This window comes from Dipteris shenzhenensis, chromosome 14 (genome assembly GCF_047967505.1).
Source record: "Dipteris shenzhenensis isolate YYH24624 ecotype China chromosome 14, Dip_SZ_1.0, whole genome shotgun sequence".
Classification (NCBI taxonomy): Eukaryota; Viridiplantae; Streptophyta; class Polypodiopsida; order Gleicheniales; family Dipteridaceae; genus Dipteris; species Dipteris shenzhenensis.
In genome coordinates, this window is record NC_141609.1 from 27,211,294 (window position 1) to 27,238,324 (window position 27,031).

At 43.5% G+C, this 27,031-nt stretch overlaps 1 protein-coding gene across 2 annotated transcripts in view; it reads left to right on the forward strand.

Moving 5' to 3' along the window:
• The first annotated feature begins 1,767 nt into the window (after positions 1–1,767).
• LOC147894404 (uncharacterized) overlaps positions 1,768–27,031 on the forward strand; it is a 36,052-nt gene continuing 10,788 nt past the window's right edge. Inside the window, exons 1-4 of one of the 2 annotated variants that reach the window (XM_087385046.1) lie at positions 1,768–2,297; positions 2,444–2,477; positions 2,621–2,836; positions 2,976–3,053. In XM_087385046.1, coding sequence (XP_087241172.1) covers positions 2,044–2,297; positions 2,444–2,477; positions 2,621–2,836; positions 2,976–3,053 — 582 coding nt within the window. In that variant the 5' untranslated portion in view covers positions 1,768–2,043. The other variant, XM_087385047.1, reaches the window with a different exon arrangement.

Here is a 27,031-nt window from a genome sequence, read left to right on the forward strand (position 1 = left end):
CATAAGTGAACCCAAAAACATGTGGGATGTTCCAATACAGAGGAGGTAAGTGCATAAAGAATGATGTGCAAGTGTGTGTGTGTGTGTGTGTGTGTGTGTAAAAGTATAATCCATTGACACGGGTTGCCCCAAAATTGCAATACATCATGGGAGTAAGATCCAAGTGAGAAACTATCACCAGAAGGAGTTGCTTCATTGCTTGGGAGGCATGTGCATGTGTCGATTAAAATCATAGTGAAATTGTGTGTGTGTGTGTGTGTGTGTGTTAAGAGAGAGAGAGAGAGAGAGAGAGAGAGAGAGAGAGATTTGTGGCATGAGTCATTCATGACTTGTCATCATGACATTTGGCTTATGCCACTTGTCTCTCTTTGGTAAGGACAATTGGATTCATCATTTGTATGATGTATCCTTCAAACGAGCCTATCCTAATAGAGTCCTCCCTAATAGAGTCCTCCATCTGTTATCCTATTGCGTAAGCACATATCTATCACTCTTCATATCCTTATGATGCCAAATAATAGGCAGATATGCTTGAAAGATCTTGCAAGATGCAATATGTAGTGCATATAGAGGGAGTTTTTATTTGTCAACCTCATTTTTAGCATAAAGCAAGGTACTTTAAATATTATGCATAAATAAACTAAGGCACCTTCAATTTTACATATACATAGAGTAGGGCACCTTAAATGCAGAAGCGCAAAGTACCTTCTTCTATAAAATGCATGCCATAGGGACATTTAGTAAAAGTGGGGTAAAAGAGTGAGAGTAGGTCACACTTATAGCAGTAAGTCCACCTTAGGAAGGCCTCAAGATGTCTTCGAAACAATACATAATATAAAAAGGTGTTAGTCCATCATTATTGAAACCGAATATGCATTTGTTCTTAATACAATAAGCATAAGTATGTGGATCTAGTAACAACAGCTTGGAGTTGATATCCAGATCCCAATCTATTCTAGTAAAATATTTTGCTCCTTGCAATTAATCAAAGAGCTCACCAATGGAAGACATTGAATGTTTAATTTTTAAGGCAAAATAAAATGGCCTAATTAATATGTGAAAATCTAAGGCTATGCATTAAGGAGAAAGAATGATGAGATATGTTCCATTTATCCAAAAAGGGTGGGCAAAACATAAACAAGCCTTTTGGTTCAAAGATCAAGACAAATGGTCCATGCTTTTGGTTCTAGAGGGGACTTTGAGAGGCGAAAATGTTAAGGAGGGGTTCACAAATGGAACATAGTTTATTAGTATTGGTCTTTTTAAGTTTCTAGGCGTGACATTCCCATTCAAGGCTACTCGTATACTCGAGCTTGGGTCTAGTTGATTAACCGTCATCTTGTGTGCCATTTTACACCTTGTGGTAAGTGGTGGCTGACATAATACAATGATGTGCGAAGGAACTATTACTTAGAGCAGGATCCTTAAACATGTAAGGAGTGACGGGGTCACATACGACATCATACCTGTAGTGAGAAATTGTAGCGAGTGATGGATGGATGGATGGGAGAACTATGGCATGATAGAATAGGAAGCTCCAGATGGGTGGAAAAACCCAAGAGAGGAAACGTGTTCTCCAAGGGAGAGGTAGCCTAAGCTGCAAGGAAAGGAGCAAACAATAAAAATAAGGGTGTAAAGAAAGTGCGTGTGCACGACTTTTGTGGTAGTGAAGTTCAAGGAAGGGAGCTAATTAAGGTTAAAACGTGAACGTGCATGAGAGTCGATATGCACACAGTATTCTCGTGCTCACCACCTCATATTCTCCATTCTCGTGCTCACTACTACGCTCGCCATCGCCATAGCCACCGCCCACGTTTCAAACCGTCGTCTCTTCTCCATAGTCTTCCCATCAACGCTCGTCACCTTCCCATTCGCTCTCCCTTTCCCTATAGCCTCCACTTCTCCCTCCATTCCACCCCACGATCCACCGCACCATGAAGAGTCTTTCGTCTCTCCTTCCCTCACGCTGCAGCACGGCCACCCACACCTTTTGCTCAACGTAGAGCGCCCGTTTTCCATCCTGCTCCCCCCTATTCGCCTCCCATGGCTTACTCCCCATTCGCTCTCTGCGTCGTTATCGTAGTCGTGTGCTTACTTCTCGCCATCAGCGTTGCTACTGTATACGAGAGAGCCGGTTATGGATACGTCTCCAGAAGTCACGTGTGGAGGACCTGCCACCCAAATGTCCATCACGGTTGGCTGCTGGGCATACGAGTTATTGGGTTCCTTTACTGTCTATCTATTCTAATCTATGACATTGCACTCTGGGGTCCCTTCGTCTTCGAGTATTACACTCAGTATGGGTTTCTTCCTTCATTACGAGCTCTAGCAGGGTTCTGGACAGGCTATGTTCTTTTATGTTTTAATGACTGCGGGCATAGATTTGTATTCAGGTTGCCTCCACCAGCTTAATCAGCAGATGATGTTGTACTGTATGATGCAGGTGGAGCTTTACCCTTCTCATACTCTACTTTGGGGCACGTACTTATGACCATCATTTATCTTTCATGTCTCGTTCATAAATTTCTACAGTCTAGCTGTGATCATTAAGACAATGATAAGTTTTACTGGTAAGACAGCATTTGAATGGCGCATTCATTCGCCTCATGGCCGCAAACAGGTCGCAATCGGGTCGTCAATTAAAGAAATACTTCATGACAGAAATACAACGCAGAACGGTGGTTTGTCCAGCAACCAAACCACTTTACTTAGCGGTTACCCAGTAGGTGATGAAGAAAATGCATCTGACGAAATTGCTCTTCAATCGGTGGATACATACTATAAAACATCAGACGAAGCTGGATTTGACGGCTACGTGATGCAAGTCTTTTATCAGGTATGATGTCTTCTACGAAACCTCTTCCCAGTGTTTCAATAGTTAACCTTCTCTGTACTCTCTATGGTCAGGTATACGTTTTTCTGTTTAATGTGGTTTATTGACCCCCTTTTTTACAACTAGTCATGCTACAATTCAGGTTGTATTAGGTGCGGCATTCCTCACGGATTTGGTCTACTGGACGTGCATTTTTCCCAGTTATTCCTTTATTGACGTGGTGAGTGCCAGTGTATTTGAGTTTATCTTTTAATGTTTTTCTTCACTAAGTCACACTCAGCCACAGTAGATGCACTTTTATAGACATGATCCATTGCTAGTGTATATGTGAGACGCTGTAAGTTCTGTATTTGTATATCATCATTACTGTCTCTACTGTTCCGATGTGCATATGTATGTATTTACGTGTGCATAAGCAAAGCATTCTATTTCAGACTGCTAGATTAAAAAATGAAAGGGATAGCCTGCTCTGCTTTGTTCAAGGAATTACATGAGAGTCCAAGAGGGGGCAGGAAATTGCAGAGAACTCTATGTGGTGTTACTCTTTCTATATGTTAAGGAGAAGCTGAAATGAAGGATATAGTTGTTGGGATTTGCGGATTTGTGATTAGCAACCCAAATTAGCATTGCTGCTTGGGGCTCACCGTTTCAGCGATTCCTTGTTGTAGCCTTTTCTCCAGCTTTCACATTTCCGTTGCCAGATTATTATGTTGAAGCACCTATTCCTTTCCCTTCCTTACAGGTCTCTTCTAGGCCAACCAACAGCATGGTTAGCACCCAGGCAAGTGACATAAATGCTTTCATCCCTCAGCGATCCCGATGGAATGATTTGTATCTTGCTCCCAGATGACACAAGCCAAAATTTGATAAGGGTGGTGCAGCTGCTATGCTAGCTACAGGGGCCCAAAACAGTCCTCTAATGAGGATTTAGGCACCATCAGGGAGGGAAGAAATGAATCTTAGATCTCTTGGTGGCTCCACTGATCTCCCATCTATAAGGATGCAAGGGAGATGACCACTATGGAAAAGGCAATGCTCCCTCTATCAGCCACGCTGCCATATTCCAAGGGAATGTCCATCGAATCTGCCGATGTCCTCATAACACTACTGAGGGAGCACTGCCCAATACCTTGTGCAGGAGGCAGCTCGAACGTCTAGGGGCAATCGTCTCCAAGTCCCTGCCACTCAACAATGGCATGTCGCATCTTTCCTCATCTGCTCCACAGCCAAGGGCCTATAGGCCCTAGGGAGGCCTCCATGAGCCACTAGGCAGGAAAAACTAGGAGATCTTCCTTGGTTGGAGGTGGTACACAATCAAGAGCTGACCTCATATGGACTAGCTGCCTCAACCAGCATCATTCTCGTGAGGTAATCCAGGGGGGAAGCAATTTGTGGTATGCCAACGTGGGTGGCATAAGAAAAAAGTATATCCACTCCATCCACCCTCGTTGCCCTACTTGGGATGGCCAATGACTTCCCTTGATTCCAATGCAGCTCTCTCAAGGGGTGGCCTTCCAAAGACAAAGCCTCCATGAGATCCTACCTTGTCTATGGTCAATGCTCCATCTCTTCCCCACCTATCCCGCAACTCTGATTCTCTGCCACTCAAGGGAGTCCAAGTCGTCATCATCATTAGGATAGCTGTCAACAGTCTGAGGAAGACTGAATGGGGCATATCCCAAAAGACCTTATGCTTGCAGAACTAGTAGTGTGAAGCCCTCTCGATCATGGATCTCTGGATGCCAAATAAGGGTTCGTCCTTTATCTCCTTTTTGTATTCAAGATTGGCCCAAATGAGACTTTCTAATAAGTGTCACCAAAACCTCATCATAACTCATCATCAAAGGGGAAGCCCTTCTTAGGTTGCAAAAATCCATGTTTTAAGTCTGCCATTGTCCTCCCATACATCAACACTACTGCCTACACTCCTCAGCAAAATGAAATGGCAGAGCTAAAGAACAAGCACCTTGTTGAGGCAGCTCGGTCTATGCCCAAAGACTCGGCAAAACCAAACATATTTTGGGCAGAAGTATTTACAACTGCCCGATAAAGCAGTGGAAAAACACGACACTCCAAGAAGCTTGGACAAAGAAGAGGGCCAAAGTAATGAATTGAGAGTCTTTGGTCGTATTTGTTATGCTCATGTTCAAAAACAGCTAAGACAGAAATTGGACAGCAAGGCAGATACATGCATCTTCATTGGACTTTTTCTCCTTTAGACTTCATGCTACATGTGTAATTGGTATCCTGAACCTAGCCCTATGTTTTTGCTCGTATGTTTCTCTTTAAAACTATGTTTCTGTTTTCATTTTCCCCACTATGTCCTTGACAGATTTTTTCACTCTTCTACTTGCAACCAATGGCCAAATTTGTGCATCATCTTTATCAGAGTTACTAAAACACCCATTTTCGCTGCAAATTTCAGTCTACCCAGCTTTCTGTGTCCCTTGTTCTTGTCTTGGACACTCGGAACACGTCTTGATGCATCCATAATACAATATACAGCCTTCTATTTTCCTTCTAGGGCCTCGCCTCTTGCTATATAGCTTTTTCCCAAAAGAGAACCTCCTTTCACATGTGTCCTGAAGAAAGATGCGTTTTCATAGTCAAGACAAGATTGACAACCTGAAAGAGGCTTTTTCATGAGCTTCAGTTGTTGGAGGTCGATGCTCCAAGCTTAGTTGCCCACCTGTAAGGCCCCCATATGAGGAGAAGCCATGAGCACGAGAGCTTAGGTGAAGATGAGATGCATGACCATCATTGAGCTGCCATCCATCATCAGGAAGGGAGGGGCTGCATGTTAAGAGAAATGCACGTCTGCCCAACACAGCTTCCATGAGGATGCAGAAGTGGCACACAGCTACCCAAGATCATGATGAGACATTCGGACAGCACCTCGAGGTTCTAACTATTTCACTGGATACAGGGGGTTGTACGGAACTGTAAAGATGTTGACGTGGCTTCACAGTGACTGCTGGACATGGCAGAATAGCCACATGGACTGTCGGCAGATGATGTGTGTAGCAGCCATGTGTCCTGCAGACAACGTGGACAGTTTTGAGTGATGACATGGACATTGGATAGTCGTTGATGACATAGCACAGATGCTACATGATAGGCAGGCTGCAGTTGTTGGTCTGCTGGCTTGTCTTATCGGCCAACCCTGCCCATTGCATAGGCTATATATATAGTAGGGTTTCCACCTCCACTTTCCATCACACTCAGAAGTCTCGTCACTGTTGGCCTCTAGTTATATGGGCAATCTGAGCCAGGTCCGAGTAACCAGGTGCCGGTAACTCAAGTGCTATCACTGTTGATGAACCTAGTGGCATGACCTGGAGCAGTGAGGAGGAGCCAGGAGAGGCCATGCCATGGATCCAATCATGGGTAGCAGTTTTGCGAGTTCCCAGGGCAGAGATTAGAAGGGAGTTCACCAAAACCGATTGGTCTAGAGACTTGGAAGCATTTTAGGTAGAAGGCCCAAGTTAGAACAGGCTCTAGTTCTTGTTCCAATTGTCTGAGTTCTAGTTGGGTAGGCTAGACAAGGTAGAGCCTTGCTGCTTTAAGTGATAGTTGTACCTTAAGCCAAGGCAGCAGTGTGTACCACCACAGGATCCTCTATAGCTACGGTTATTTGTATCAGGATGAGGCTTACCTTTATAATATCAGTATTGGATTGTGGCATCTTGGCTTGTTACTCTGTTACATGCAACACTTGTGTTTCTCTGCACACGCTCAACCACCCGTCTCCATACAGTTCCACCCATGCAGCACCAACCTTGTGATAGTACAATGTCTCAGCACCAACCTCGTATAGAACCAGGTCTAACTCTTGCATCCAAACACCAATTAGATTCAGCATACCAAGCATAACCCGGAGTGCAAGAGCAGGCATCTTCCATCCGAGAATCGTCTATATCCAAGCATTGTGCACTGACATCAAGCACCGAGCACTGGACGCTCTAGAAAAGACTTTCAACATTTGGTGATCTTGCTGGGGAATGACGTGCGGAAAGAATGAGTGGGAAATTGAGTGGATTAAGTATAACAGTCGTTAGACTTGAGTGGGCTGACATTGTGAGCAAAGTTCATGCTGACAAGCAATCAGCCATGGCAGGTGCTTGGATGAGCATTTACTATAAAAGATACCTCCGAGTGTACGATGACAATTTGAGGACTCTGACAACCTGCTTGACTATTGGTGTCTGGATGAAAGCATGTTCCTAGGCAGCCTGTCGAGTCATCCAAGCCTTGGAAAATGACACATGCTCAAAGATGTGCCCAAGGTACACGGCCAGGCGAGAAGAACACCTACACCGCGGCGAATGGAGTTGGCAAAATCCGGCCATGGAAGTTGGAATGGCATCAAAACTAGGTATAGACCATCAACGGCAGAGAGTGGAGTAGTAGAAGGCCCTTGGCAGTAGAGAGCTTGAGGATGGAGAAGGCGTGGCCACGCGTACGGCCATATGGCATCAAATTCCTATACTGACACCAACAACGAACCAATCCGTGAGCTTTGTGAGAGACACCCCCAGGGCCTCCATGGAGAAAAGAAAGAAAGAAAGAGAGCCAGGATTTTGAGTCATCCAATGAGTTTGAGCCACGAGCATGGAGGTCGACATGAAAGGTGTGCATCAAGTCCTGAGGCCAAGCGAGCCTCGGAACTAGAACCAAGACAAAGAAGACCTGCCCATGTGGAACGGGAACTGAGTCACGGACGGAATGCACCAACCGGGTGAAAGCGCAGAAACCGGTCTTTGGAAAGCAGTTCGTTTGAAAAATATATTGGAGTCCAACGAACCACCTGTGATGGCTCGATGATGTGGTGGCAGAGTACCAAGTTGAAAACACGGGCATGGCCACGGTGATAGTTGCCGACATAGGAGGAAAAACAACCCAGCTCTAGTCGGTGACCGGGGTCCTACAACCCATAGTTTCGAGTTCCCGAGTCGAAACTAGATGAGCACAACCGAAAAGTCGCGTAACTGTTGGTCGTCGAGTGGGAGTAGGATGTCTGCGACCAAGACCTCTCGACCCATTGGGTCCTGACCTAGTCAACGGGGCACGACTACGACCCAAGACCTCCGAGCCGTGTCCACCAAATCAAAATTTGTACAACCTATCAAAGTGAAGTTTCAGGATTTGAAGGGTGCTAACAAAGAACATCCTTATAACCATTTGTAGGGTTTCTTGCAAGTCTGTCACATTAATGGTGCCACGACCAAGAAGAGTACATGAAGTGCTTCCCTTGTACTTTGGCCAAAATTGCCCAGCGATGGTTCGACCAATTTAAAATTGGCTACTTTACAGATTGGTAGTAGATGTCCGAAGCTTTTCTCAGAAGATTCAACTGGAGATTAGCAAAAAGGATATTGGCACCAACCTAAGTAAACTAAAGTAGAAGAAGAATGAGTCCATTCAAGGTTTTGTTCTGCATGTGAAGAGCTAGATTTCTCAAAGATGTAATTGTGTGCAATGCATGCAGAATTTGAATGCCAATTAGCCCTCCAATTGGGAAAGAGTGCCCTTGTGAGAGTACTTGTTTCTCTTTTTGTGGTCCACGTGGAAGACGAAGGGGTTTTCAAGCAGGTAGTGCTGGAACTTGTTGATGATTCCAAGCGCTTCTTTCTCCATGGTCGAATAGTTCTTCTCTGGCTTTGACAGTTGGCGGCTTGCATAGTACACCGGACGGAACTAGCTCTTCGTCCTTTCCTAGATTAAGATAAAGCCATGGAAGGGAAGCTTCCAATCGGGCCCTACATGCAAGGTGGGAGAGATGAATGCAAGGTGAATAGAGAATGGTACATGAGATTGACAATGAAGAGTGATACCCTTTCATTAACGTCCATTGAGATCACTCAAGTTCCATCTTCCCATTTAGACCTACCCTTAGCCTATGACCCATGCATCTACATTCAGTGCACCTTAATGCACCCTTCCTTTCCTATTGTTCCTAGGATTTAGACACATGGGTCCACATCTTTATTAAGAAAATAAGTCTTAAATGTCCAAATTTGGTGTCATCTGAAGCGTTGGCTCCAGGTCGACTAGCCATATCTACTTAGATGGTCCACCGCCGTAACAATGCGGCCGTGTTCATCATAAATACAAATACATGTTACACCATTAAATTGGCATATAATATATAATAATGTTCTAATGTCTACTTATCACAAATTAGCAATTTCTCTTGTGATGACACCCCTCCTGCTTGAATGGGCAGAAGTCATTTTCTGGATCCTCTCTTCTCTTTCTTTTGCGTACGCTTTTCTCTTTTACTTGTGCATTTTGCATCGCCTCTTTATAAACTGCAAATAGTCTTCTCTTGATAGTAAACGATCTCTTTTGAATTAGAACTTAGATCTCATCTTCAAAATGGAGAAGTGCCACTCCAGTGTCTCTTCAATATCTCCTCAACTCAGAATCCTCTTCTAAATACCATGCTGCTGAAATCTCTTCATAATAATCTGCTCAATAACCTGAAACATATTCTCAACAAACTGGTTAGTATTAAAAAGATACTCTCACCCAAATGTGCTATTGAAGTATGTAGACCTTGGCCATAGATGATTGTGTGATGGAGAAGTGCACAGTCTATAGAAACTATAGATCATCTATCTCTTTTTCTTACTCTTCTTATTCATCCTACAAGACACTCTACATGGAGGAGGAAATCCTTCATTCTCTATCCATACTCTCTATCCATACTCTATACCTACTCTCTATCCAATCCATACACTAGTGTTGGCTGAATGGATAGCATTTACTCTTGGTTCTATTGTCACCACGGATTCTTGGGAGGAGGTCGTCTTGGGAGGAGAAGGTAGAAGCCTCACCCTCTTGCTTGGATGCTTTGCTTTGCCTTTCCCTTTCACAAAATTGGTCTTGGCAATTTTAGCTAATAGAGTGGACATTTATGCCATGGATGCCCTGGCTTATGTTTCTTGCATCCAAAGCATTTACCTTCCTGAATCAGCCTTTTCTTCTCTATCATCAGTCATGGAAGGAAATGGTATCCATTGAGGACATGTTTGGATGTTAACATTTTGTACAATAGCTTTCTCCTTTCCTTTGTTGAAGGGTTTACACCAATTTAGTGAGGTCTCTAAGGGTGGTTGGGGTACTCATACCTCACTTTCGGGCTTAGGGCCACTCAAGGCTGACGTGGGCGCTAGAGGGGATCTTGTGAAATCGCGCCTTATTACAAATGGAAAAAGAGCCTATTCCTCAATGGTCCAAGTTTTGTAGAGCAACGGAAAGCCACTTTCATGGCTCTGAGGTATGAAGAGGAATCGACTGGCTGTTGGGAAAGGTTTAGGCAATTCAACAACGAGAGTAATACTAAATTTACAGCCAGGTTTTAAAAACTCTCTTTAGGGTAACCTGAAAAGAGTGAGGATGATAGAAGATGTGGATGCAATGTGGCAAGATCAAGATTCTCATGATGTGTCTTATCTTGATGGAAAAAATACAGCTCAAAATGGTGAATCCAATGAAGGATTTTATGCGCCTCTCTTGCTCCATCATATTTTGGGAATTCTATTCTCTCTCGGGGTTGGAATTTGGCTTTCTTTGAGAGGGTACTTAAATCTTCATCCCCGAAATTCAGCACTCTCTTAGTCCCTAATCTTTTCATAATGGATTGTTCAATCATATTGCTAAGCTAAGAAACCACCTTATCAATGGGAGACTTCTCTCTTCCTCTTGCACTTGGATTATAATCCATGCGTACGGGATTTTGAGTTAAAAATGTAGACTCAGCGCCTTGCTCTTGGATCGACTCGTTTCTCCTTTCATTTCTGAAGGAGAACTCCTATCAAGAGGTTCTTAAAGAAGAGATGAAGGTAATTCTATTCGTGGGTTATCATACTCAAGATATGTGTAACTATCATTTAAACTATTCTCTTTTAGGAGGAGGTGAAGGTGTTTTTCCTCTATCTCCTTTTGGTAGTGGAGAAAAAGGACAAGTTCATTATTAAATCTCCCTTCCTCTCCCATTCTTTCCCTTTACTAATGAAAGAGAGGAAATGACTTCTTGTAATTTCAGAATATGGGTTTATTTTATAGCAAAAGTCAAGTGTTATAGAGTTGGTGGCACTTATGTGACTCCCACTCTCTTTGTATCGAAGAAGAATCTGAATTAGATCTTCTTCCTTCTCTTTTGGACTCTTCTTCTTGTTTTTCTGCTGTAAACTGGTGCACTCGATTTGGGCTGCTTATTTTGAGTGGATTGGAGCTCTACGCACTGTTATAGGAGGTACTTGGTGGGTCCTTAATATCTTGTTCCAATCCAATCACCCATTAGGGAGAACGGGGGGGCTGTTTTCCTCACGGTTTAAGGGTTTTAAGGGTGCATTTGCATGGGGAGAGTCACCTTGTTCCCTGTCCAAAGAACTTAATTTTCAGAGAAAGCCCTTCTTCCAGACCCTCAAATTCAGGATATGTAGGCCTCAAGCCTTTCAAATTTTCGATAGAGAACAACATGCACCCATCAAAGCTCGCTTCGTGGCAAGAGAACGATTCGTGGACAGAGAACTTTCCTGATTCGCTGTTCGCTACTACCTTGCTGCCCGCACGTGTGCCTCCCTTCCATGCGCTACCTTGCCTCCACATGATTCCCTCCCCTACATTTGCTTGTTCCGTACAATGCATGTCCGTACGGTGCTTGATGTGCGGGTTGGTGTCACGCCTGGCCTTTTTCCTACGGCCTATCTAGATTATAGGAAGCTTAAGACAGTGCCGGATTCTTTTCCAATTCCTTTCATGATGGTATACTTGATTAAATTTCCAGACACAAGATCTACTCATTTATGGATGGTTACAATGGGTACAATCAGATTTCTTTGGCACCCGAGGATCAGTACAAGAATGCATTTATCACAAGTGCATATGCCGTGAATGCATTTATCACAAGTGCATATGCCGTAATGCACCATCAACTTTTCAAAGGTTCATGGTTGAGACTTTCCAAGATTACTTGACGGAGTTTTTTGCCATTTACTTGGATGATTCTATGTATACTTGGCACTATCCGTGCACTTGGCTTGCTAGCGGCGTGCTCCGAAGAGACGCAAGACAACTTTTGGGCCTTGTCGTCGGAAGCACATCATCTCGCCACCCAGTTTTGAGCAATGGCTAGTCCTAGCTGGACTCGAGCCATGAGGACACGGTTGAGTTGAAGTCGAGGTGAAATATTGGCCTCTAGTTACCCTACAGATCCGAGTAACTAGGCATTGCTAACACAAGTGCTAACACCGATGAATGAAGCAGATCGACCTCGAGCAGCAAGGAGCCAACAGAGGCCACGCCGTGGAGCCAATCATGGGTAGCGTCTTTGCGAGTTCCTAGGACCGAGTCCAGAAGGTGGTTCACCTGAACTGTTTGGTCTAGAGACTTGGAAGTACTTTAAGTAGAAGCCCTGAGTTAGAATAAGCTCTAGCTCTTGCTCTTGCTTTACTAATCATCTGAGTCCAAGTTGGGTAGCTAGACAAGGAAGAGCCTTGCTGCTCTAAAGTGATAGTTGTGCCTCAAGACAAGGTAGGAGTCTGCGTACCACTCAGCAGTTGTTGCACAAGCACTCTGCAGCTATGACTATTTGTATCAAGCTGAGGCCGACTTTTATAATACAAGTATTGGATTGTGGCATCTTAGCTTGTTGTTGGGTCACCCATCTCCATGCGGTTTCACCCACGCAGCACCAACCCAGTGATAGAACAATGTCTAACTCATGCATCCAAGCACTAAGTAGATTCGTCATACCAAGCATACCCCGGAGTGCAAGAGAGGGCATCTTCCACCCAAGCATTGTCCATGTCCAAGGACTGTGCACTCACATTGAGCATCGAGCACTAGGCACAAATCGAGGGGTGAGGAGAAAAGACCGTCAATAGTCACCTCCCATCTTAGGCCTCATGTACGAGTGTTTAGGCATTGTGCAAGTGTGGCACATTGTTCCTCCCATCTTAGGAGTTGTACAAGATCCTCTTGACATCCAATGGAGGAGAACGTAGTTCGTAGAAATTGTATGTGCGGTGGAGCTTCAGTTTTCGGTTTGATTGGTCCATGTTTATACAGATCTACATTGTCTCTTCTATCTCTCTCTCATGTGTGGTTTTTGTTAAATATTGCTTTTGCCATTGTGCATTACATGTATGGCCAATTCTCTAATGGTGTATCAGAGCCGAGTGAGTTTTGTTGAGAAGACAACCTGAAGAAGCCGACAGATCAGTCTGCCAATAGTTCACGCCTGTCCATGCGTCTGAAGGAGCCAATTTCCATCAGCAAGGTTAAGGATTCAGCTAGAAGGCCTACCTCGTGAAATGGATCCGCAATAGACAATAGCAGAACGCCTCGAGATCTAGTCAGAAGTCTAGGAGAAGGATTTTCAACAAAGAAGGATGGCAAGCCCCACATTTGAAGGAGGGTATCTCAGTTTTCTGTGTCTTTTGGACAGAAAATTTCTAGCCTTTGCGTCTTCGTTTGTAGCAAGAAGAAGAGCAGGAATGGCTTAAACAAAGTACCTTTCCATCCCAAACTTTGGGAAGCGCAAACCAGTGCAGTTGTTGCATGGAACATATTGAAGAATCGGTACGGATCGGATTGTTCAGCAGTCCTTCAGATATTAACTTATGCCGCATCTGGAAAGAAGGCAAGAGAGTCATGCTTATTTTGTATGTTGATGATCTAATCCTTAAGGTGATCATGAGAAGACGATCAAAAGAACGTAGGGGCTCTTGAAGGAGGGGTTCAAGATGATGGACCTTGGATTGTTGCATTACTTTCTCGAGATTGAGGTGTAAAGCTGTCCAAGGAAGATTTATCTCCACTGGTGGGCATCACAGAGTATCGGAGGTTGATTAGCAGCCTCACTTATCTTTCAAATATGATACCCAGCATCAGTTATGCAGTTGGGTTGTTCAGTCAGTTCTTGGCAGAACCAAGGGAGAATCATTGGCTTGCTGCCACACAACTTCTTAGGTACATCAAGGGTACTCAAGAATATGGCATCAGATACAAAAGAGGTGACATTCTCAGTGGCTTTGTGGCTCAGACTAGGTAGGAGATATAGACACTCGGAGGTCTACGTCTTCGGTATTGTTTTAGCTGGTGGGTAGCTGTGTCTCATGCCTGAGCAAACCAACCTATTAAAGCATATGATACGATAGAGGGGTCCCTTTTTATCTAGAATTTGGAATGGATGGACTTGGGACCTTGGTTTTCCAGTCTGTCAAGATGTTGCTTTCCTGCAGCACTTTGGATGCATGGATGTGCTTTTGAGAAATTTATGCTATGCAGATCCATCAGACAAGGATGACCTTTGTTACCGTTGTTATATGTTATAGCTCTTGGCTGATTATTTCAGGAGTGAGTGGGTAAAGTCTGGTTTCAGGGGATTCAGATAGAAGAAATCTCTAACCCCTTGATCTACCAAATTTTTAGCAATGACAAGAACTTCACACCCAGGGATGAGCAGTCAATGAAGGATGCTTCGAAATGTCTGGATCTGTCATGAATCTTCGAGATCAAAGATTGATCATAGGAAAACTTGAATAAGACTCAAAGAAGAGCTTGGATTCTTATTTCATTTTCTGGGGAAGCTTAGATTAGCATATCACAAGCTGGCCCTAAATCACTTGCTAAATTCTTTAAAAAAAACGGTTAGCCTCTGGTAGTGCCATAAAGAAGGTAATTGCATTGTATCATCGCTTTCTTTGGGGAGGGACAGATGAATGTAGCAAGGAGGCCTTGGGACTCATGATCCTCCTGAGATAGCCACAAATGCCTAAGCTGTAAGTGGTTTGTTAGAGCACTACATGGAACACGGGAGGTCCAAACCTTATCGAAGGCTTCAAGTGGATAGGTGGAACAGGTCTACTGCCAGTTCCTAAAGCTATTATAACAATAGAGAATTGACATAAAGCTATTATAACAATAGAGAATTGACAAGTATGCTCAATAAAGATTGCTGGTCTTTGATTGTGCAAAGGTCTGCTGAAGAGATTTACTCAGGTATGAAATCAAGATGGTTAACTAGGAATGCTAAGACATTTCAAAATCCACTAATGACACCTCTAATAAGGATTGTGAAAACCCTTTCATTTTAGATCTTCAAGAAGCTGAAAAGGGGTTTTTTCTTTTTTTTTTAAAGAAATAGACTTCTATTAAGTAGGAGAAAAAACCTGCTAATAAGATCTGGGAGAAGGGGCTGCAATCGGAGGCCGATTGCCTTGGCCAGAATCTTGTAACAAGTCCCCAGAAGTGTGATAGGCCTCCACTAGGACACTAGATTTCTGCAACCTCCTTTCGGCATAAGGTGGATGAGACCTTCTGTAATCGACCCGGGCATCTCACCAGAGTCCCAAATGCCCTGCAGGGCTGAAGTAATGTAGTCTCCAATCATATCCCAGAATGCAATGAAAAAAGAGGAGGTAAGGCCATCCAAACCTAGGCACTTGTCCTTGTGAAGGGCTGAAAGTACAGTCCTGAACTCTGTGTTGGTGAAAGGTGCATCAAGCAAAACATGCATATCCGGTTTCACCAACAAAGGGATGCTCTACCAAATAACCTGTCTAGCATCCTCTCTATCCCGTGTCTCAGGATCAGCAGTAAGAAGGGCGGCATAAAAGGGGTTTTTTCTGAATGAGGAAATTACTCAAATACATTGGGTGCCTCGTGAAAATAAATGGGATCCATTGACCATTCAATGGAGGGATGTCTTCTTGGTGAAAGGGTGTGCCTTTTCATGAAAGGTGCGTGTATGCACCTCTTCATGTACACCGCATGAAAGGTTGTGTCCATTCGTAGGGGTGTCTTGCTTTGCAACATGTGTATCTTTTTATGTAAGGGCTCACTCTTTTGGTGAGATGGTGTCCTTTCGGCATATGGGCATGTCTTTCCATGGATGGATGTGATCGTTACGTAAGAGGACGCATCGATAATATGAAGGGGTGTGCACCTTCATGAAGTGGTGTGTCCCTCCGTGGTAGATGTGTCCCTTTAAGTGAACGTGAAGACTTATGTCTCTTCATGAAGGGGTGTGTCTGCTGCGCGTCTCGCTTGTTTGGAACAACCTATCACATGAAGGGAGATGAGGCTAGTCATGCACATTCATGTCATTTGCTGATTTGAGGGGATGGAGAGGCCAATGTGGATGTCCCATGGGACAGGAAAATATTTCCATGCCTTCTCTCCATCTCTTCTATGCACACAGGTGAATGTCTTCTAGAAGATGGGGGTGATTCCTATAGCAGGAGAAAATGCTTGTTCTAATTGTTGGAAATAGGAGGATAGAATCTCTCACACCTCTCTCTGATCTCAGCTCATACAACAGTCCAAAATCCTCTTGATAGATGATCACACATATACTATGAAACCTTGCTGGAACAGCGCATAAGAGAGAAAGAAAGAAAGAAAGATTATTAAAGTCTACTAAAGACCGATAGGTCTATGAGACTAAAGAAAAACTTGATACAATGAGCAAAAGGGTGGAGCTACTAAGCAAGCATCCTAACCCATGCTAGAAAACTGTATGTAGACATAGTCAGTGATATCATAGTACATGTCCACCATAAACCTATGCAGCCATCCTGGCATCATCATCCTCATGTGGAGACACAGTCTGATCCAATACAGTACAATAGGCATATAGAATGTGGGATAAACAAGCTCCAGATGAGCACAAAGTAGGCAGCAAGGGTGCTGTCCAAAACTGCTGAGTATCTCAGAGATCTCCTCCCTCAAAAAACGATGCCCGTGGGTAGAGGCTTCAGTCCCGTGGATGAAAAATGGAGGAGTGAGGTGCTCTTTATATAGGCCCTGTCCAGGGTTCACAAAAACCGACCAGCAGGGGATCGGCCCCATGCCTGCATGGCCAACCTGTAGGGGCGCCCTTTTAAATAGGCCCTCGAGCAGGGATTTTGGGTTGGCAGGCCACAATCCTGCCCTGCATCCCTCTTCATCCCCCTATTATCTCTTGCCCCCTTGTCCCCTCAAATCGGGGGCTCACAGGTGGGGACAGTGATATTCTAACACTAATACCATCGTAAGAAATCCTAGGAATCTAAATCATGAGTGAGCTAAAGAGCAAAAAGAGATTGTAATGATAACAGAGTACAAAAGTCTTTGGGAATGTCCATCCAACAATCAGGAAAGGCACATGTCATGGGTCATGACATCACAGGTCAGCTAGGAAAACGGTGCTCGTACTCTTGATCCCACGCATGTGGCTAAGCTGCTTTCCAGGTCTGCTTTCTCAGTATTATGCTCCTTATCAGCGTCTTTCTTGGATTATAGAAATTCGAAAGAGACTCGACAGGTCTACTTTTAAAGTACATCATCCTTATATGCCAAGTCTTTGCATAGGCAGGCACTCATCATCTCTGCCCTTTCAGCAGTCTGCTCCTCTCAAGTAGTGTCCGGAGTTTGTGCTCTCTGCAAAAAAATTCCCTTACCTAGTAATTTTGTTTTGGTTGCTTGCCACTCAAAGGTCGACTCTCTTCTTTTGTGGGAGTATTGGGCCTTCTTTTCCTATGGATGCCTCTTAGGTGTCCATTTAGGCACTATCGTGTACCAATCCTGGTATTTTGATAGTGGAATCAAGCCTACTCGGTGTCACTGGACTCCGACTTACCGACAAAGCTGGTAGGAAACTAGGACTCGGCTTTCACTTGGCACATTAGTCGCTTCTTCCTCGTCATCATTCAACAGGGGGCTAGGGGATGTGGCATCAACCTCTTGAGGTCTATCCAGCCATCCTTGTGTTGTTCATTAACATGAACAACATCAGGATGAGAAATGCCATAATGAGCTGCAATATCTTCTGTGTTTAGTACACGGGTCTTCATTTCCCTTGGGTTTCTAACAAACCGGCAATACGTCTGTGGGCTTTCCATCAGAGAGCTTTAACAAAGAGAGTAGATAGTCCACTATTATTGCTTTGGTTGGTTTCTCTAGCTCGGCCATCTAGCAGATCAGGTGGTGGTGTTGCAATTTTGCAATTGGTTTTGTCTTTCTTGGCACCAGATGACTTATGTCACTGTAAGTGTCATGGGGGCGTGAAATTCTAGGTACTTTAATGTACTACAAGACCGTAACAACTTTGGTTTTAAAAGTCCAAGCGTGGGCTTAATAATGTGTAATTAAACACGGCATGGTGCCTAGCACATAAGCGTAATTAATCCCTAGGCCCAAAGGCATTCCAAGGAATTAAAAGAGTGGTTGTTGGGAAATGATGATGTGGCATTTTTAATGGGCCCCCTAGAGGGCCATGTACCTTCAGTGGCCCCCCTAGAGTTCCAGGTGGCTCTAGTGCCTTCTACATGCTCCTTTGCCATTCCTGGACCTTCCTGAGCCTTCTAAACTTCACATGTGTGGTTGTCTCTCTCATCTTCTCCCTTTGTTGAGATTTTGGACTGGTTTTTCAGCCTCCTCCAGCTGAATTCCATTTTTCTTCATAACTCCTCACCCGTTTGGATTCCTCGACTTCCGTTTGGCCTGATGGCTTCCCCTCTGCCTCCCCTTCGTAGTGATATGCTTTTCCCTCCGTGCGTTTGGTAGAACGGGCAGAGCTGAGCACTTCTTTTGCTGGTCGAATTTGCAAAAGTGGCTTTTTATGGACCTTTTTTCTTCTACCGCCTCCTAGGCCTCTCCTCTTGCAAAGCTACAGTTTTCGGTTGAATTTCGAGTGGTTCGACGCGCTGGTTGACTGGTTTTTCTCAGTTTTGGAGGACTTTCTGGCGATGAAACTTCTCCAAAACCTTCTCAATGCATTCCTCTCTAAAAGCACGCTTCTTTTGAGCCCAAGAACTCCCACTTCTTCGCGACAGAAGTGTTTCTTTTCGCATTTTTCAATGGAATTCTTGCTGGTCGGCTCTTGTAAATGCTCTTTCTTCATGCCTTTGCACTCCTCTTTGGCTGAGAATGCAATTGGCCATTGGCTACTATGTCCTTTTGGCGATTGAGGACTTGGTTCGAGTTTTCAGGGCTTGGTGAGTTGTGATTTTGCTACTGTAATTTCTTTTTGCCATAAGCTATTGGTTGGCATCGTGTGCCGCCTCTTTCTTGGCTCACAGGTGCCCAGGCAGTGCTACATGAGTCATTCTTTGGTTGGGTACTTTGCTGATTTTATTTTGGAGCTTTGAAAAGCTTTGTGAATGCCATCTGGAAACCACTCAAAGAGAGTGCAGCTGGGGTGCTGTGTGATTGCATCTGGACAGCCAATGGAATTGCACTCGGAAAAGAGAATGCCTTTGGGTTGAGCCTATGGGTTAAGTGCACTTATGTGATGGTGTTCTATGCTTGAAAGCCTTGCGAAGGCTTAGTGAATTGGGGCTGCGTGCTCAGTTGCAGGGAAGGTCTCCCAGATGCAACTTGTAATCATTTCACTGTGAAATATAAAGAAATACCGAAAGGGGCGCCACGGTGTTTGGGGCCAATCGGGTGCACTTGTCTATGTCTGTTGAGCAGGGGCATTCTAGCCTCCATCCCTTTTTCAGTGGTTTTGTTTGTGAACAAATGGGTAAATGCCAAATGGTGATCATGCAATGGTTAATGGTTGTGATATATGCTTTGTGAGCTGTAAATAAGTGCTGAAGTGATTAAAGGTTTAGTTCCACTGCCCTCTGAGTGATTAGAGGCCAGTTTCATTCACAACCATTTAAGTATGCACAAACTTATCATAAGAGCGCATTCCCGTGACCAGCTATGCTTGGCAGCCAATCATGGCGAAGGTTCCCACGGTTGTGTACTCATTTTGCCTGCTCCCAAGGCTGACAACCTGCACATGAAGCTGACAAATTCAGAGAAAAGAAGTTGGGATTGGCAGATGGCAACAATCTCTGAAATGCCTGCTCAGCTAGAGAAAAAACCAGTCTCCAACTAAGCATTCCAATGTTGAATTCTAGCACCTAATAAGATTGCGGAGCAATGGGTGGGAATGTAGGAAGCCTTGACATTTTTGGGCATTTCAGCTCGCTTGGCATACCATGGGAATGTGCTAGGTACATAAATGCTTTCCTTTATTCTTAGACGAAATTGGGAAAGTTCTTGCTAGCAATGACTCCCAACTTGAGTTCTCCTCAGACCTATCCTTCCACTTAACTTTGAACTTTGGAATAAGTTATTCCTAAGTTTCCTTTCCCTGGAATCGATAACTCTTTCAGATTCATGTGAAACATAGGTCAAATGCTCAACTTCCAGAAAACAAGACTCTATCCAGCTCCCAGTGCCTCTTTTAGCCTACTGATATGATAGACTTTTACACGTGGAGGCAATTCTAGTTTATATGCAACGTCATTAATCTTTTTCAAGATTAAGATGGGTCCATAGCACCTGGGGGATAAGTTTCTACCAACCCCATTCGTAACGTCTTTGAATCCTTTGGTATTTGCACATATACATGCAGGCCCTCAGAAATGCTCTCTGGCGAACACCGTATTTTAGCATAAAATCATGCTCTACCCTTAAGCACTTATGATAGTTTCTCATGCATGTCTTGCAAGAGATCTTTAGCTGCATCTACCTTCTTACCCTTCAATCCACTCGTCACAAGAGCCTCAGCTCTTATCCGAGGATTGAAAATAGTAGCCATATGCTTAGCACCAGTATAGGCAAATTCCACCATTGGGATGCACTTCTCCCAATTAGATGGCCTATTGGAGATATAGGGTCGATGCATCCTAAGCACTCCTAATAGATTCTTGTGCAGCCACTAACATCTCTTGCATGTCCTACAAGAAGTATTTAGCTGCATCTACATGAATACCCTTCGATCCAACTCTCACAAGAGACCTCGATCAATATCCACACATAAATATGCTTTGCACCATTGTAAGCAAATTCCACCATTGGGATGTACTCCTCCCAATCAAATGGCTTGTTGGAGATTTATGCTCAAAGCATATCTTCCAAGACTTGATTCACCTTTTTTGTTTGCTAGTCACACTCAAGATGATCAGCAGAACTCTACTCAAAGTGGTTCCTAATTTCTTAAACACTTCTTGCCAAAAGTGCCCAGAGAAATTGGGATCTCTGTCACTGACTATATCACAAGGCAACTCATAGCGCGTGAACAACTGCTCAACAAACTAATGTGCTAATTCTGTGGCCCTTATGGTTGCTTTTGGAGGTAAAAATCTAGCCATCTTTCGCAATCTATTCACCATATCCCAAATAGCATCATGGGTTTGTGGTAACTCCACAATCAAGTCCATGGAAATACTCTCGCATTTACTTCCAGGGATGTCTAAAGGATGCAACAATCCTCTAGCCCTAAGGCGTTCCATCTTATCCTACGGGTGTTTTACCACATAGTCTATAACCTTGGCCTTCATCTTCGTGCAGTAAATGGTTCATTTTGCTAAATCATAGGTTCATTGAATTCCTGAATGACGTGCGGTTGGAGCGTCATGACATTCACATAAGATCTTCCTCCTAACCTCTACGTCACTAGGAACGCAAACCTTTTCATTTCGGAAAAACCAGCCATTCCAAATGTAAAACTGACCACCTTCCACCTAAACAGATGGTATGACCCCTGAGTCTTGGTCTATTTGTGTGGAGCTCCTTGCCTGACTTGCTATCTCGATAAGACGCACGGCATCTACCTCACCAATGCAACTCAAAGCATCGGATATCTTGTTCAAGCTACCCTTCCGATATCTAATCTCCATATCAAAGCCTTGCATCAGATCAGCCCACCATGCCTTCCTTCCCCTAAATTAAGGCCTATCATATATGTATTTGATAGAGTCATGGTCCATCTATACAACAACTTTGCTCCATATAGATAATGTCTCCAAGTCTTTAATGTGTAAATGACCACATATAATTCCTTCTCCTGAGTAGGGCAACAAGCTTGAGTGTCATCTAGCTTAGCAGTCTCAAATGCTACAAGTCGGTCCTCCTAGAATGAGGTTGTGCCTATTGCAAAATCATTGGCATAAACTCAACCATGAATGGTTTGCCGAGATCCCCTAAAGCCAATATAAGTGATTCTTTCACCTTAAACCTAAGAGTTTAGAAAGCCTTTCAAGTTTGTCATTCAAGGAGATAGGACTTATTACAACGAAGTTGACACCCTAAAGGAGGTTCATCAAAGGATGGGTTAGCTTTGAATAATCCCTCATTGACTTCCTAAGAAAGACAACAAACCCTAGAAATGCATGAAATTTCCTTACTGACTGATATTCTCATGGTCAATGCTCATGCCCTCTAAGGAAATCTTATGTCCAAGGTACAAGAGTTATTTATGAAAGAATTTACCATTAGACTCCTTTGCATATAGCTTCTCACACCTTAACACAATGAGGAGATGCTCGACATGATCGTCAAGAGAATGGATATATACCATAATATCGTCTAAGAATACCACTACAAATTTTCCCAGATATTCACGAGATATCATTCATATCTGTTGGAAGGTTATAGGAGCAAAAGGCAGTACTAAGACTCATATAGCCCATACCTAGTCGAGAATCCCATCTTATAGACGTCTTCCTTAGCTATATTTAACCAGTACAAATGTCAACCTTTGTAAAATAGGCAGCTCCTATAGCCTATCAATCAAGTACTTTGCTTTAGGAAGGGAATATCAATGTTACTTTGTTTAACTTTTTATAATTCATGCACATTCTCCAACTTCTATCCTTCTTGTGCTTCAATAGTAGTGGAGCAACCCTAGGCCATTTACTTTTCCCTGGTGGCATAAGTGGCAAAAGGACCACTATGATTGAGATGAGAAGACACCTCATTATGGGTAGATGGAGTTTGTTAAAGATATTAGACCAATACCTAGACAAGCTGAAAAGTGAGTTTTTTGAGCTACGCCAGGGGGACACAGAGACGGTGAATCATTATGCCAATAATGTTACTCAGGTGTCCATACAGTTACAACTAGAGGAAAGCCAAAAGCGGAGCAAGTTTCTCCATGGGCTGCATACAGACATCCAGTGGAATGTTCGTAGTTTCAAGCCACGGGATTATGAGATAGCATACAAGCTTGCTCAGAATTTCAAGCTCATGCACAAGGGTCAAGGATCCAAGTAGGTCAATAGTAAGAAGTCCTAGGACTCCCCGTCAGGAGACGCTGGGAAGAAGTTCGGCAATGGGCAACAGAAGAAGAACTAGATGACGAAGGATAGCAATGGTTATGGTGGTTACTTGGATGCAGCAACCCGAGCGACCTATGCCAAAGAGAACCGGCGCTTCCATTGTCTTGTGCAGGGCCACAAGAAACAAGATTGTTAGCACTTCAAGAAGCTCAAAGTAGAGTGAGCCACATCAAATGGTCCATCTACAGCTTTGACTTCGGCAAAGACAACCTCAGTGGTTATAGAGGAGATGGAAGATCACTAGAAGGGGGAACCTCATAAGTTTCCCACTACGCTTCATTTCTACCACTATCAGCGGCCAAAAGGTCCTCATCCTTGTAGATTCAGGGAGTTCAGAGGACATCATCTCCAACAAAACCGCACAACGAGCCAAGGTGATTCTCACCCCGACGGATAGCATTGCCTTGAATGGCACTTTCATGGGATACCAACAGTTAGAGAGCAACGCGGAGGCTTCAATAGCCACTCTGAAGATGTCAAGCTGTGCAAATACCCTATAACACAAGGTCTCACCTATTCAGGCAGCAGATATCATCTTGGGAGCACGATTGTGGCACTAATTTGAATTTCAACTTGACTATCAGAACCACGATTTGGACCTCAAAAATTCCAGGCCATGGAGGTAAGTTTATTGCTTGGCTTAAGGATACTCTTGCTCGCCCCTTGATTTCAGCAGTTCAAATGGCTCGAGAGATCCATCGAGGAGGTGAAGTGTCATGGTTTACATCAACTCAACCACGATAGCCACCCCAGAAAGGATCCCTCAGTAGGAGACTTTGCTTCAGCAGTACCAGGGCATGATCCTCACATCGAGTCTTCCTTCTTCCCTACCTCTGAGTTGGCCACAGGACCACCGTATTGAGATGATTCCTGGATCATCACCCCATAGCAAGCACTGTTACCATCCGCAAGACAATGGAGGAGGAGCTTGATCAGTAGTTAGAGGGGTCAAGCACACATTTAGCCTAGGGTAGAAATCAAAGAAGTCATAGCAGTTAGAGAAGTTGTTGTGCAGTGGCTTCATACATCCTTGTAATTCTCCTTACGCAGTCCGACCCGGATGTGTGTGGATTAGCCACGCTGAATAAGCTAATAGTAAAAGTCAGGTTTCCCATGCCGAGGATCAACTACATTTTGGAGTGCCTGAATAAGGCCAAGATGTTCTCAAAGATTGATATGAAGAGTGGGTACCATCAAATCTAGATTTACGAACATGTGTGGTATCGGATGTGTGGCATGCCATGTATCATTGTCTCTAATAGGGATTTCAAATTCACCAGTCAGTTTTGGAGAGCCTTACTTGACAACTTTGGTACAAAGCTTAGCTTCTCTAGCAGTTTCCATCTGCAAGTTAGATGGCCAATTAGAAGTCTACAACCAGCTTTCTTTCGACACTCTGAAGTGCTATGTTGCCGTTACTCGGTCGTGTTGGGAGCAGTATTTACCACTAGTTCAAGGGATCCTAAATGATACCCATTCCCCCCGGTGTGGGTAGAACTCCCTATGTAGCTTTCGGCAAGAAATTCAAGTCCCTTCTCACCCAGACAATTGAAGAGGTATACGAGGCCAATTCCATCATAAAGTGTTATTAGTCATGGAGTTAGTGAAAGACCGCATTGCAAAGCATAGGAAGCCTACCAAACGCAAGCCAACAAGCATCAGCATAATGTGGGTTACAAGGAAGGTGGCTCAAGCCATATATGGGTCCGGCACTAGATGTGGTGCAGCTTGAGACTGTTGATGAAACAGAGGTGGTTGAGTGCAAGCAGATCTTGCTTCATCGGTTCAAGAAAAGGACAAGCAATTGGCAAACCTTGTATGTGGATAAATTCAAGCACAAGGGCTCCCATGAGGCACCATGGTTTGAAGAATATTTTTTTATAGATTGTCCCGACCTTCTCTTATGCTTCATCAATTGCAATAAAGACTACTTCATGACACTTAAGCAATTTGCAGAAATGCATCACACCATTTTCATAACACATACCTGGCACCATTTGACTGTATACCTTGCATCGATTCGCTATGTTGAGGGTTGCTCGACACCAACTGATGCATACCACTAAGATTTAACCCTAGACATAGTCCAAAAACAATCAGCAAAACATAATAAAGATCACAACAGATGACTCACCTCCCAAACACCCCCAACCACGTGGGCTAGAAATCAGATTCCCAAAAGCTGACACCCATAACTCTGGCGTCCTATACCACTAGAACCCATCCCAAGGAACCATTGACATAGTATTTTGTGATCCGCCATGTAGAAGACATGAGTCTAAGCTCAAGATCCATACCAGACCATCTAGTGTATTGTGCACATTGAATACCAACACAATAGCCTTGGCCACTCTTAGAAGAGCATCCCGCTTTAGGGAAAGCGTCCTAGCTAAATATAACCAACTGGTCCTTGCTAGTGTTGTCATCTAGTCCCATGTTAGCCTGCTTTCCTTAATCCCAAGGTTCCCTAACCTTGTTGGATTAAGTCCACTTATCCGAGAATTGGCATCTATGTATATAACAATAACTTGTGCATGATAGGAACAAGATTTCCTCATGGCATGCAACAAGATTGTTCATAACGTTGGCTCCTGTATTTCGTGATCGAACAAAGCACATTGAGTTGCAACATCACTTTATACATGATAGGAGATGAACTTATGGAATAAGAGAAGATTGTTCACACCTTTGGCTCCCGTATTTCATGCTCAAGCAAAGCACATTGAGTTGCAACATCACTTTATACATGAAACATGCTAAGCAATGAAATTGAACTTTTCTATGATTCGATAGAAGATGGCATGGCTGATATCCTAACCATACCTCTTGCTAGAATTAAGCAAGAGAAAAATTTCAACCTGATGGGCGTGAACACCAATCCAATTCATCAAGGGGGAGTGTTGGAAAATGTGATGAACTATGGGCTTAGCAGTTAGGTTATGTTAGTGAGTTTAACATAACTAGTTTTGTTAAGTTAAAGTTAACCTCAAAATGGAAATTACATTCCCATTGGTGACCCACTATGGTATGCACTAAGTGGTCTTAAATAAAACTTTTGGGGTACTTTTTATACAAAATGGTTTATCTCATCCATCCAAGGTCAGTTCTTTAAAGTTAAGGTCACAATGCATTCTTCTTTTCAAGACCTTTCAAATGAGTATCCATGTTGTATAGCTCCGAGTTGATCTTGACTATGAAATTTTCTTAACAAGAATCTTGCTTTAAGTATCATTCCCACTGCTCACCCTTAAGTTAACCATTAAAATTTTCACATTCCAACTTCTTTCTCTTCTTAAAAGTCCTTAAAGTACCTATTTTAAAGGGGTTAGTTTTGCAAACATTTTTAGCAAGCAGTTAGAAGATTTAACTTAACTACATTCTAAAAATGCTAATGGGAATGCACACTAATGTGGACACTACGTTAAGAGCATTAACTAGTGCTCCCTAACTGGTGATGGGAATAGGCCCTTAGTTTACTAAATTACCCTTTGGGGTGATTTTGAATTAGAATAAATTAAAGGTAAAAAAGAGTGGTAGGTAGAACTTAGGTCCTAGGTTAGGATATCCATGATGTTATGTCATGGATAGATTTTTGAGGGGCCACATGATGTGGAAAGCATCATGGATGAAGGGGATGATTGCCACATGGCACCATTCCATTGGTCTATCTCTTGTGGCCTTGCCACATGTCTCAAAGACATTCACCCACCATCTCACTCATTGCTCATAGTCGAATCCTTGTAGAAATGCAATGGCTTTGAGAGAACCATTGTTGAATCCATCGATGTGCTCTGTACCTCAAGTGGTGATGTGACAAGTGTCATCTTGGTAGGTTTGACTTTGTTGCCATTGACCAACTCAATCATTTATGTTCTCTTAGAGTCTTCAATCGCAAGGTACCGTTGGTGAAGATCTCCATCACTCGAAAAGGTCCATTGCAATGGAGCTTTAGATTCTGGTTTCTTTGATCGCAATCTCGGATTGTATAGAAGTACAAGCATTCCCTTTTGCAAGAGCTTGGGCATAATGTGGTGGGCTTTCTAAATCACACTCTGGCTCGATATATTAATTAAAAAAACTTGTTTTG